Raw genomic sequence first — 12871 nt, forward strand, 5'->3', positions numbered from 1 at the left:
CTAATCATGGCATACTATAGGTGAATGTTGAGTAGTTGTGATAGTAAATTATTAGTGACAATAGTATGAGTGTGCTCCAACTGAGTATTTTGCAATCAAAAGCTACATTAACATATTCAATTGATTATAAATGAATATAACGAATGCTCCTGCACACAGACAATCCGTTAAATTACTACTAGGATTTAGGTTATTTCAGGTTATTTCTTAAAATTCCCCTAAATATGGACGCCTCGTGTGAGGAGAGAGGACTTGCATCGTCTCTCAGTGTTTTAACGCCCCCTAACGTCCAAATTACAGCATTTACAACCAAACACCACCTGATGTCTCCAAGCCTACAGTAGGCTATGCTCTATTCACACCTAAAGTTTAATAATAATAATAATAATAATAAAGTTCAAAAGTTTTATTTGAGTTGATGTATGTCCATGTGTGGGCCAGAAATGCTGTGAAGTCCCACATTAAAACCCTGTTTTCAAATAGTGCTGGTATTGTCCAACAATATGGGAGTGTCAGGTCATGTTCAGCCCTTGGAAGCATGTCCTGACATTTAAAACAATGCCAATTATTTAGTGAAATAGGATAGGGAGAGGGTTGTCAAAGAAGAGTCAATGTTCACTTCTTTTGTTACTACCATTTTTAGACTGGGTCTTATTGAAAAGAAGGAACCTGATAGACAAGATGTTTTTCTTAAGGGATCTGCTCTAAATTGTGCAAAGTCATTGTTGCTGAAATATTCCCACGATAGTTTGTAAGTAAGAGACTGCTGGTACCTACCCTTGAGAAAAGGGTATTTCCGTCAAAGTTCAGCCTCATGTTCCCTATGAATGTCTATCATAATTTGAATGATGTAAAGCACTGCAAGACCGTTTTTATGTTCCATGTGCCTCTGCTTGTGTTTTATCTTTCACCTGTCATCGTTTATCATCATGTGAGAGTACCCTTTCACCTACAGGTACTTCACTGGCTTTTCATTTCCTATACTGCTGATGTAACAAGGCAGCACAAATTGCAATGATCTTTAAATAACTGTTCAGTGAAGAAGTATCCAGATCTGGTAATAAAGTAAAAATAGCCTAAGGTGTCAAAACACTTGAGTACAAGTAAAAGTCCTGAATTCAAAACATTAGTTAAGTAAAATGATTATTCTGCAAAGGTAAGAAGAATCAAAAGTACCATGCAGAAAAAAGGCCGCAGGTGCACTCTGTGATAAGCTCTCCGCTCCAACCTCTTAGCAAAGCAGAGCAAAGAGCATAGCCATAATCCAACAACATGAAAACAAGCAACGCTGGATATTTGAGCATATTTAAACTCTCTACATCGCGTTTTTTGCGATAAAATACAATTGTAATGTTGTTGTTTTTTTATAATTTTGAGATGTATACGTTCCACTGTTACATAGCACTTGATCATGTTATAAAACTATTTTACAGTAACATATTAGCATATATAGTGATAACAAATTGCCATACAATTATGTAGCATATGTGTTAAGAATAGTACTGGTGATTAAAAAAATTGTTAATCTTTTATATTCAAGATTTTAAAAAAGATAACAAAGAAGAATATATTTAGTCAAAATACATAGAGAAAAATTAAGTTATTTGAGTAAATCAAAAGCACGAAAACATAAGCAATGTTTTATTAAGTAGAACCAAGCTTTTTGAGCCGAGTTTACATAGTGTTCTGACAATAAATGGTATCCTTTAATTTGATTATTAATAAAATGTTAAGCTGTAGATTGGTTTGAAAAAGAGAGATAGCTGTTGCAGATAATCGAAAAGTTAGCTTGAGGGAGAATCGGCAACGGTTGCTCTGGGCACCAGCTTCAGTTTGATGGGATTCTTGGGGGTAGTGAATTCATCAACTCCCAGCTCCATTGGAATCTAGGAAAACAAGAAATGTGACCAAAATGAACCCCTGTAAATGCTCAAACATTTACATAAAAACCTTCACTATTGACAACACACACTGAAAATGTTTCCTTACATCTGTCTCCTTGCAAGTGACAAAGCTGAAGTTCTGAAGTATCTCTACCAGAGCCAACTTCATCATCAAGAGAGCAAATCGCATGCCAATACAGTTCCTTGGCCCTGCTCCAAAGGGCAGGAAAGCATATGGATCTATGTTGGCTTTGTTCTCTTTGCTGAACCTAAAAAAGAATGAACAAACATCTTAAGTTGATTAGCCGAATGACTAAATGCAGGTAAAAATGTACCTTAGTCTGCCATCAATCTAGTATAGTACCTTTCAGGTTTGAAAGCCTCAGGCTCAGACCACAGATCAGGGTCACGGTGTAGAGTGTAAATTGGCACCATTATGACAGTTCCTTTAGGGATGGTCACACCGTTAATCTCCACGGAGGACTTTGCCATTCTCTCCAATCGATTAGCAATAGGGTACAGCCTCATCGCCTCATTAATCACCATCTCCAGGTATTCCATCTGCATCGCTGCTTCATAGGTTGGCCGATCCTGGAGAATAAAGTAGTTGGTAGCACATGATCAGTTGCTGATTAAATACAAATATAGATACAGTACAAAAAACTCTCTAGTAACCTTTTCTGGTAAGGTTTCATCAATCTCCTCTTGCAAGATCTTTTGGATTTCAGGGTGTGTTGCCAGGGTGTAGGCTACAAATCCAAGTGTGCTGCTACTGGTTTCATAGCCAGCAAAGATGAATATCATTGCCTGGGACAGGATCTCGTGATCAGTCAGTCCTGTAAAACAAAAAAAACATGATTAACCTATTCAAACATTCCTGATAAACACCTCAGCCATGGTGTTAACTGCTTATCTACCCTTCAGCCGCGACTACAGAGAAAATTAAATATGATTTCTTTCTCTACCTTTGTTGGAGCTTGCATTGTCTTTGTTCTTTGAACTTTGAGAGTCCACCATCAACTGCATGAAATCCACTCGATTCTGCAAGGCAAAGTAGAAAGTAGAAGTCCTATATTGATTCTCCAGTTTGTGTTTCAAGGGAAAGGTATGAACACAACATATCAAAAATGGACAAAAATCAACATCAATCAATTGTACATACCTTATGTTCTTTATTATTCCGGTCTGATTTGATAGATGCTAGAAAGTTGTAGAAGAACCTTGTCACTTCAGCAGGGAAGAATGACACATCCATCTTTTCAAAAATTCCTCTCAAGAATGGAAACAGAACTGAAAAGAATCATAGTTCAAAAGATAGTTAATTTTGGGTTTAAGAGGTCGAGTTAGACAGTCAGGTTGTACAGCATAACTTTGACATACCGATAAGCACAAGCAAGGGATTCAGGAAGTTGAACTTGACCATTCTCTTTATGTTTGATACAAAAGGATCAGAGGGATTGTTGATGGAATCAATGTCCACACTGAAGGCAGTGCTGGTCACAACATCCATACTGTATGGTCCAAATACACTACAAAGAAAGGCCAGCATACAAACGTTGGAACAAGCCAAAGGTTAACGCATGCAAATGTTTCTTTTAAGAAATGTTGTTTCCTTGAATAATGAATAGCACAATAAAAAAAAATCCTCTTAAAAGAATTTAGATGAAAAAGATGAAAAGTCATTGCCCAAATCTCATCAAAAAAGTACTCACTCTTTAACATCTATGACTTCTTCTGCCTCTACTTTATTGTGAAGGCTCTGGATCAGATTACCTGAGTGCTGCAACATTATCGGATACATCTGTGAAAATAAAATAAAAAAATAAATAATGAATGCTTTTCATACCATAATGATCAAACAACTGGTGTAAATAATGTACAAATGCTCATTACAAATATTTTAAAGGTGCAGTGTGCTTTTTAACCTCTTTCAGGCGACCGCTGGTGAATGACGGTGAGAGTACACTGCGAATCCTCTTCCATTGTTCATCTTCTACCATTGGTACGGCATCACGTAAGGGTCCATTTAGGCCCAGATCCTAAAGCCAACCCCCACCCCACACACACATATACAGACACAAACAAACAAACAAACAAACAAACACACAAACACATAATGCCTTATTTACATTGTGGTGTACATTTGATTAGTATTGAGGTCTTAACTTGGGAATCACTGGGAACAGTGTGCTTTGCTCCTTACCCGTCTGTTAGTGAAGACAGAATAACACTCCTTAACCAAGACTGCTTTGATCATAGCTGTGTCCATCGTAGCGATTATTGGCTGCCTGCCATCGTACAACCTTAAAATTAAATGACAGATATTGTGGCGAGCCAGTTACAGCCTGGAGCTTTGCATATGCTATGTATGTTAAGATAATAGAGTATTCGTGTACACACACTTACCCCCACATCTTTCCATATTTCTGATAGCATTCTGTGTCGAAATTGTGAATGCCCTAAGGAATAGAGAAGTCAAAACTATTATAAGAGGAGTGTAAGCTTAGATCACACATTTGAATGCGTCTCACCTTTGTGTACCCCAAAAAGGTCCCAATAAAGGGCATAGGTTTGGGTCCACGGATGCCTAGTTTCTTGAAAAGGCCATATGGAGCATATCCATATCTGAGGATTAAAAGCATGATTAAAAAACAGAGAACAAGTCAATTTTTCTTTCATATTGCCTTGTGTTTTCAGTTGTATCATCAGTAAAAGGAAAATAAACAAGTGTAGCCTAAGTATGTTCTTGATAAAGAATATGGACTTGTATTGCAAACTGTACTTACATATCCACTGTGACATTATGTAGTTTAAACTGAACATTGTTAGCTGAATACCATGAACAAGAATGTTTTTTTAATGCAATATTTAAACTCTACCAGCAATAACATGTATTCAGATTGTTAATTATTTTTGTATTTATCTGAATGAAGCTTTTTAGCTTGTGCTCTTTCTTAAGTTATAATTAAACAGTAAAGAATAGCAGTATATTCTAAAGATTAAATCCTAAAAAGCAAGAATGTAAAATTATGCAAATGCCTGTCGACGGGGGCGCCGCATTTTTGGCTCAGTTTAGGCTCCCTCCGCAAGATGAGGCCCCCTCCCAGTGGCGTAACTATCGACGGTGCAGCCGTTTTTTTGGCATTGACCGGTTCATGCAGTGTTCAAAGTAACCAAGCAACCTAAATTAATTTGTAATTTGTCTGTCCAATGACCTTGCTCCCTTTCATGTCATGTGATACCTTGCGTGACTAGCGAACCGTTTAATCAACCTGTACTGTACTGTAGCTAGCAGCAGGCAGCAGCAAGTTCGGTAGCATTATACAAAATGTAATAGCTTGCATTTATAATGTACAGCGCTCAAAAGAGAAAGGACAAGATAGAACAAGCAGATATAACAGCTAAACTGACGATATTAGACCGTTTTTTGGTCATACATCATAACGATGTAACGTTAGCAATGTGGACGTGCAGCGGCAGACAGAGGCTATCGATAGCTCACCTGCCTCACCACCATCATTGCCATCTAGCTCCACAAGTGAAGCTGTATCCGTGGCCGTGGCTGTGCAACCTTCTTCTCCAGCCAGCCCGGCGGTGGTCCAACAGTTCCCCCATGGGCCCCAACCGATAGGGGACTCTATGGCGCTATTGAGACCCCCAAGATCAAAAGCTATATTATAGCAACTGGTCTATGTAGGCCTACCGGCCCATTCCCCAGAGTTCGCTGTGCCGTTGTCAGACTGTGGTGGTCTGAGGTCAGGGCAGGCTGTTGTTGATAGCCTATATGTGGCGCTTCTGAGTGGTTGAGTATGTCTGTCATAGGCGGAGTTTGACATTTGCGCTTGGACGTCAGTACAGTCCAAACTATTGCGTGGGGTGCTACGGATACAGTAGCAATAAAGCCAGCGTTCACCGCACTGAGTATGACTTTTCCACATACGAACACAACTCGTCCCGTCATGCACGCCTCATGCCCGCCGTACACACACACTCATATGGAAGGGGCGGTCTCTTCCCCCAACAACAGTGCAAATCATAACTGTAAAACTTATCATAACTGTGCACATCTTATACTTATTTGATAACTACTATATTCCTTGGTTACTTGAACACGCTACCATATTATTAACCATGTGTCCTACTTAGTGCAGAAGTAGACGCCTTAAACGTCCCAGAAATTGGACGTTTTAAAAATCGCTGCATATCCATTACTGATAATTATTGTAATACAATAGCTGAATCACTTGTATGCAAAAAAAAAGCGAGGTGTCCTTAACCTCATACGTCACACACACACGTCACAACATGCGACTGCTCAAAAATGAAATTATTTCAAACAAAACATGATATTATTCAGATTTGTATTGTAACAATCATTTTATTACATCTATTACAAATATTGATATACGAAATATTCGTATTGGAACAGTTTTAGACGTAGTAATGCTGTAACATATTTCAGCCACTAGGGGGGGCAATGCTTGTGCTTATGTTTGGGGCGATGGGGGGGGTGTGGGCAACACAATATTTGCACCGGGGCCAATCACAACCTTGTTACGCCACTGCCCCCTCCGCAAGGTTCGGCCTGTAGGGAGGCTGGTATTGTTTTCATAGAGGGTTGGCCATATGGTCTTAGCATAAATATTATAATTAGTTTGAGAAGTTTCTTTCGGTTGTGTGATGTTTCACATATGAAAGAAAATCCTGTCACATTTCAACTTTAAAAGCGAGGTGTAGCGGGCTGGATCTTATTTCCATAGCAGCAGCATTTTGACTTGTATGAAGTCTTTAAAGAAGAATGTATACATTTTTATAAATTGCAATTATTATTAATATTATTATTATTTTGTTCTTTATGTTGATCAGATGCATTTCAAGATTGAAAGGAAGATAAGGAAATAAGAAAAGAAAAGCTATTAGCCTGTTGCTTATTTTTTTGTCTAATTTGTGTCCTGATAAAGTGTAAGTATATCAAACGTTGTTGTTTTCAAAGCTTAAGTATTGTGTCTGTCACAGTGAACGCAGTTTATTGGTTACGCAGCGGGAGTGAGGCTCAGATCTCTTTGTTTTGGAAGAAACCCGAAAGTATTCTACACGCAAATCAATTCTGTTCACTTCTTCGCTGATCGTTTTGCTTCAGAATAGGTCGGTTCCCCCTGGGTGCATTCACACAGTCTGATTCACACCTAATAGTCCGTTTTTTGGTGCGCACCAGACGACAGTTTGTTACATTGTTTCATTTTTCAGAAGGTTCGGTTTGCGTTCACACGGGCAAAACTCAAACGGACTATACACTTTAAACACAAGTCATGTGCACGGAAATGCTGTTCAACCATTGGTCAGACATTAAGGGGGTAAAAACGCAAATCCCGACAATTTCTACCGGAGCCTCCGCCATGGAGCATCGGCACTTTCGGCAGGTTATTCTCATGCAGCTGTTAATCTGGAGATCAACAGACACTAGCGGCCCGCGCATATGATTATATAATCAGACAACGTCCGTTAAAAAACATTATAAAATGGACAAGTCAAATCAAGCAATCTGATATAATCAAGCCGTGATATACTGAGCGTATACCACGGGTAGAATTGTAAGTTACTTTTCACAACAAATCAGTATCCCTCCGCGTCTGAGAAAAACAGTATACCGTTGGGGTGACTTTTCAAACTGGAACAAGAAAGCAGCGGAGAAGTAACGGGGCAGAAACCCTCCTTTTTACGCAGCGGTCCAGACATAGACATCAAATGGCAAAACATATTCAGTGTGCAGTTCCTTTGGCATTAGGGCAGGGATTTCTAGATACTTTCCAAGGTTTGACATAATGAGTTGTGCTACTTTTAAAGCAAGCAGCGATGTTTTCAAATCTGTAATTAAAGAGGTCCGCAAAAATACTATCGACCAATCAGATTGCTTGATTTGACTTGTCAGTTTTATAAATATATTTACATTTCTTCCGTTACGAAACAAACTTACAAAGCATAAAATGGAAACATTTAAGATTAACTTCGACCTCCGGGGGGGTCTTACTATGCCGAATCACGCAATAGAGTCTGGCTGCAGACCGCAGCAAGGAGGCGGATCGTATAGGGGCGGATCGTATAGGGGCGGATCGTATAGGGGCGGATCCTATAGTGAACGACGGGAGCCGGCTCTCGCCCGCGAACGAGCCGGTTTTTTGTTTTTGCGGAGGGATCTAGATCGGCATGAAGGCACATTATGCAATGTGCAATGTGGACATTATCCCGCTTATTACACATGGCCACATTCTCAACAAAGTAACGACATGACTCCCAATAATAATTTAAATGCTTTTATGGATTTAGAAAAAGATTTTATTGATTTAAAAAATAGTTTTATGTATTGATTTAAATTGACATGCACCCGCTAAGAAAAGTAGTCCGTTGTTACTGTTTGAACTAACATAACAACGGCAGGAACAGCTTTTATAGTGTTTTTGAGGAGCTTTTTGATTACAGATTTGAAAAAATCATTGCTTGCTTTAAAAGTAGCACAATTCATTATGTCAAACCTTGGAAAGTATCTAGATATCCCTGCCCTAATGCCAAAAGTAACTGGCAACTGAATATGTGTCGCCGTTTGATGTCTATGTCTGGACCGCTGCGTAAAAAGGAGGGTTTCTGCCCCATTACTTCTCTTCTTACTTCTATAAGAATAAAACACAGAGGACGGAGATCTCTTTTTGTCCCCCTCTTCTCCCCGCTGCAGCCTAGCAGCTGATCTCAAAGCACGCTCCCCTCTCCTGCAGGGAGAAAAACTATATGTATATACTTTATATAGGTTGATACAGTAGCCCCTTTTTTTAAATAGTTGTTATAGGTGTTGCTATCTGTTTTGTGTAGCGTGGTTCTACAAGCAAGTCAATGCATTCATTGGGTGGTATCAGAGAGTTACACAGGTCTGTAAATGCAATGAAAACAATTGGCCACAGCAAATAATTTATATTAAACATGTAATTTTTACTTTTGAATACTTCAGTACAAAGGATGTATTGAATAATTTAAGTGATATACGTGTACCCATATACATCATTCATTAGTCAAAACAGGGCTACATTTTATTTAATTAAAAGGTATAATATGTGGTAAACTGAAGAGCCCTTTGGGAGCCGAAAGAGCCGGCTCTTCTTGGTGAGCCGAGCCAAATGATCCAGCTCACCAAGAAGAGCCGGAATTCCCATCACTCGAACGAATGACTTCTTCTGCGAGGATTTATAAAAGCAGCTGGAATCCCTTAAGTTGCTATTGGATAAAAAAAGTTAGGAAACGCCCCTATACGATCCGCCCCTATACGATCCGCCTCGTTGCTGCGGTCTGCAGCCAGACCCATCTCGAATCACGGGGGACCAGAGAAAGTTGAGCAATATTCTCGCCACGCCAAGCAACAGCCTAGAACAACCTCAACCTATACAAGTAACCACGTAAGCCATTCTACTGATGCTGGACAGTTTTTCAGTGGGTGCACAATAAACGGCAACATACAAATGAATGTAAATAAATGGGAGTGGCTACATACAGGACGGTCCTGTATATAAGGTCTCTGAAATGGCTATATACAGGACGGTCCTGTACACAACGCCAAATGGCTATATACAGGACCGTCCTGTACACAGCTCTCTGAAATGGCTATATACAGGACGGTCCTGCACAGAAGCCCTGAAATGGCTTTTTATGTAGTCTACAGAAATATGGATATAATTGGTGTACAATTAACGTTTACAGCAGGATAAATTACAAAAATGTACAGCATACTACATACAATTCAAAAGACGGTTTCTCCGATTTCTAAAATAAAAATGCCGGCGTAGCCGATAAATGATTTGTGTTGCTTTCAATGCAAAATCACTACACGTCAACGAAATGTCGGCGTATTCTTTAAAAAAAAAACTTCAGTTTTAATAAAACCGAGTAGTCTTTAAAGTATGCAGTGATATCCTTTACAAGTAAAACATTGTGCATTGGAAAATATAAAGTAGAAAATAATTGAAACAACATAAAAAGATAAGCCAAAAAAAAGACTGAAATCAGCATAAAAAGCTAAGCAATTGGCATGGAAAGAGATTTAATTGCCACCATTTTATATTGAGGGGAAACTCATTGAAAATAATGTTGTCGTGAGAATATTTATCTGTGAATCCTATCCCTACATTACCACCCGCGAAACTTGCTTAAGCATGCTATAATAGCCCGGTCTGTATATAGTCATTTAACGTTAGCTGCAGGACGGTCCTGTATATAGCCATTTCAGATATCTTATCCACAGGACCGTCCTGTATATAGCCATTTCAGAGACCTTATATACAGGACCGTCCTGTATATAGCCATTTCAGAGAGCTGTGTACAGGACGGTCCTGTATATAGCCATTTGGCGTTGTGTACAGGACCGTCCTGTATATAGCCTCGGCCTAAATAAATAGCCAAATAATGGATCAACCTCTCTGTCTAATATGTTCGCTAGCTGTTAGTGTTGTTGCATAGCAACCACCTCGCACTACGTTTCGTGCAGAAGGCAACGGAGGGACTATATTATTTTGAACATCATTATTTACTAATAAAAACTATTTAAATTAGAGTGTGTATTTTTCTTTCATATTATTGCCACACTTGGTAACCGTTTTATAAAAGCAATAGCTCACTTCAGGCCGTGATATATGCTCATTATATCACGGCCTGTCGTGAGCTATTGCTTAATTATAACACATATAATGAGAGACGTTCTGCAGTAAGGAGGGGCGTTTCACCGACGACAGGTGTTCTTACTTTTATGTAGCTGACGGACAATTTTTACATTACACGACACTGTTCAACACTTCATTCTGCTTCCCTCTTTAACTAAACAACCGCGGATGTCTTGAAAGACTCTTTCGCTAAAGATTTTGAAGATATCCGCGTTCTTGTGACACGTAAATCCTATCGCTTCCTATGTTTTGGTGCGGACTGCGTTCACACCAGCAACATGTGCTGCTACCCAAACGAACCGCACCAAGCGGCTAAACGCACCAGGGTTTGATTCAACCGGACTATACAAGGCAGGTGTGAACGCACCTAAACTGCAAGACTTCACAGCAAAATGCTTTTAGCAACATAACATTGTGAAGTTCACAAAATATGTCCAGTTTTCGATTTGTATTCGGCTCAATTTGTCTGAAATACATCAAATTTCAGAAGAAAAATAGTGGCAAACTATACATAAAAACTTACATTGCGATTAGGGTTAAGCAAATTACTATTAAAGTCCAGGTCTCGATGGAAAGATCTGGGAGGTATCCCATCTTGTCTCCTGTGCTCACTTCTGTCGACTGCAGTCAATTCCCTCTGTTTAAAAGAGGGAGCTGCCCAGTAGGGGCGGTCCCACATAGTTGGAGATAATAACTCAACGTTACATAACATAGGCCTATTTGAATTATCACCAACTGAGCGTTGACTGACTTTTAGCGTAGGGGAGACCAGGGACAGTTGCAACACGGGTCGGTTGTAACACCTTCAATATCTTCAATCACAAACAAGCTAGAGCAGGGATGGGCAAATGGCGGCCCGCGGGCCGCATGCGGCCCCCACCTCCTCTTTTTGCGGCCCTCAGATTAATTTATAAACAACATAATTAATAAAAAAAATATATATATATATATAATATTTTTTTACTTGTAGTACTGATACCGTCCACTAGACTCCTAGTTACGTCGCGAGCTGCGTAGATGATTATAATCTGTGACGCATTTATGTGTATTTTGTTTGTTTCCCGGGGAAACCCTCACAAGAAACACCGGCTGTTGTTATGCCTGCTGTGACATTAAGTTGCCTCTTGTAATTATGCCGTCACAAGCTTCAAAGTTGTTTTTATCATCTGAATTTGGTGTGTATTGTTGATTGGTGTGCATTATCCCTGTAAAAATAAACATAATAAAATACTGTACAGTAGGCCTAAAGTGTGTGTGCGTGTTTACAGTATGCCAAATGCAGAAAGAGGAAGACAGACAGGGGAGTGCCACTTGCTCTGCTGCAGAGGGCCTCAAATGAAGTTGAGAAGGGGAAGGGCAAAGTCCCTGGTTATATGCCATGTCACCCTGTTCCATAAAAAGAGGCTGAGGTTGGAGAGTCAGGGATCACAAACACCCCCAATAGGCTACTGGACGCCAAAGAAGGTGTTCTCAAAAGAGCAGGAGATGCTTTTGAGAGACTACCTGATGGAGGCAGCTGATTTATATTATGGTCTCAGCTCAAAGGAGGTAGGTCCACATAATTAAGGTAGAAGCACCTCTCAGAGAACAGTTTAATCCTTCACAGAGGATGATGCTGTGTGTGTTATCTGTTATCCTGTTCATTGTTTGTTGGAGGATGTGTGAAACCCCATTCAAATCTTGTTGCCTTAGAATTTGACAGCTTTCCCTATTTGTTGTCATGTAGTGTGAAAAAAGGTAACCGTTATTAACATGTTACAACCGTGCCTGGCATGTGCTACAACTGTCCCTGTACACAAGGACAGTTGTAACAGTTGAGTTTAAAAAAAAAAATACATTTTCCAACCTGTACTTATTTCATAAAAGCATCTTTAATACATTGTTTCAGTAGCTGACTGATAATGTATAATATAGCAAAATGGCTATCCTATTGTAAATGTTTTTTTACTTATTGGGGAAAAGCCCAAAAAGTGTTGCAACTGTCCCTGGTCTCCCCTACTTAATATTATTACCTAATCTTCAAAAGTGGGTGTTATTTCATGATGGTTTGTGAAAAGGATGTAAATGATCTCAACACAAGTGTTACTTAAGTAATCTCCAAGTTGTAAATGCGCTACTGCTCTCGCTGATACTTGCATCTGCTAGTTATGACGAAGATTACTTCATGAATGTGTACACATTCATGGTTGCTATGGTGGTTGCTATGGACGCTGCAACAGCTCCCAGACCACGTGATCAACAACAATGGCCGACCTTCGTGTTATTCTCGGTGGAAAATGCCTATTTTAAGGT

The 12871-nt window shown here is 39.5% G+C and overlaps 1 protein-coding gene across 1 annotated transcript; it reads right to left on the minus strand.

The window, feature by feature from the left end:
* Positions 1 to 1628: 1628 nt before the first annotated feature.
* Positions 1629 to 11237, minus strand: LOC117449153 (cytochrome P450 3A30-like). Its single transcript, XM_034086584.2, has 13 exons — positions 11103 to 11237; positions 4415 to 4508; positions 4290 to 4342; positions 4087 to 4186; positions 3809 to 3922; positions 3596 to 3684; positions 3264 to 3412; positions 3046 to 3173; positions 2849 to 2924; positions 2559 to 2719; positions 2248 to 2474; positions 1990 to 2152; positions 1629 to 1886 (listed from the first exon to the last, which is right to left on the minus strand). Exons 1-13 carry the CDS (start codon positions 11171 to 11173, stop codon positions 1785 to 1787), a joined length of 1527 nt encoding a protein of 508 aa, XP_033942475.1. The 5' UTR covers positions 11174 to 11237; the 3' UTR covers positions 1629 to 1784.
* Positions 11238 to 12871: the final 1634 nt, after the last annotated feature.

The sequence above is a fragment of the Pseudochaenichthys georgianus genome, chromosome 7 (genome assembly GCF_902827115.2).
Source record: "Pseudochaenichthys georgianus chromosome 7, fPseGeo1.2, whole genome shotgun sequence".
Classification (NCBI taxonomy): domain Eukaryota; kingdom Metazoa; phylum Chordata; class Actinopteri; order Perciformes; family Channichthyidae; genus Pseudochaenichthys; species Pseudochaenichthys georgianus.

Coding starts and splice junctions, on each gene's coding strand:
- LOC117449153 (XM_034086584.2), bottom strand. CDS start 11,173: ATGGGATACCTCCCAGATCTTTCCATCGAGACCTGGACTTTAATAGTA. Junction 3,174..3,263: donor TCCCTTGCTTGTGCTTATCG/GTATGTCAAAGT, acceptor GATTCTTTTCAG/TTCTGTTTCCATTCTTGAGA. Junction 1,887..1,989: donor TCACTTGCAAGGAGACAGAT/GTAAGGAAACAT, acceptor TTGTTTTCCTAG/ATTCCAATGGAGCTGGGAGT.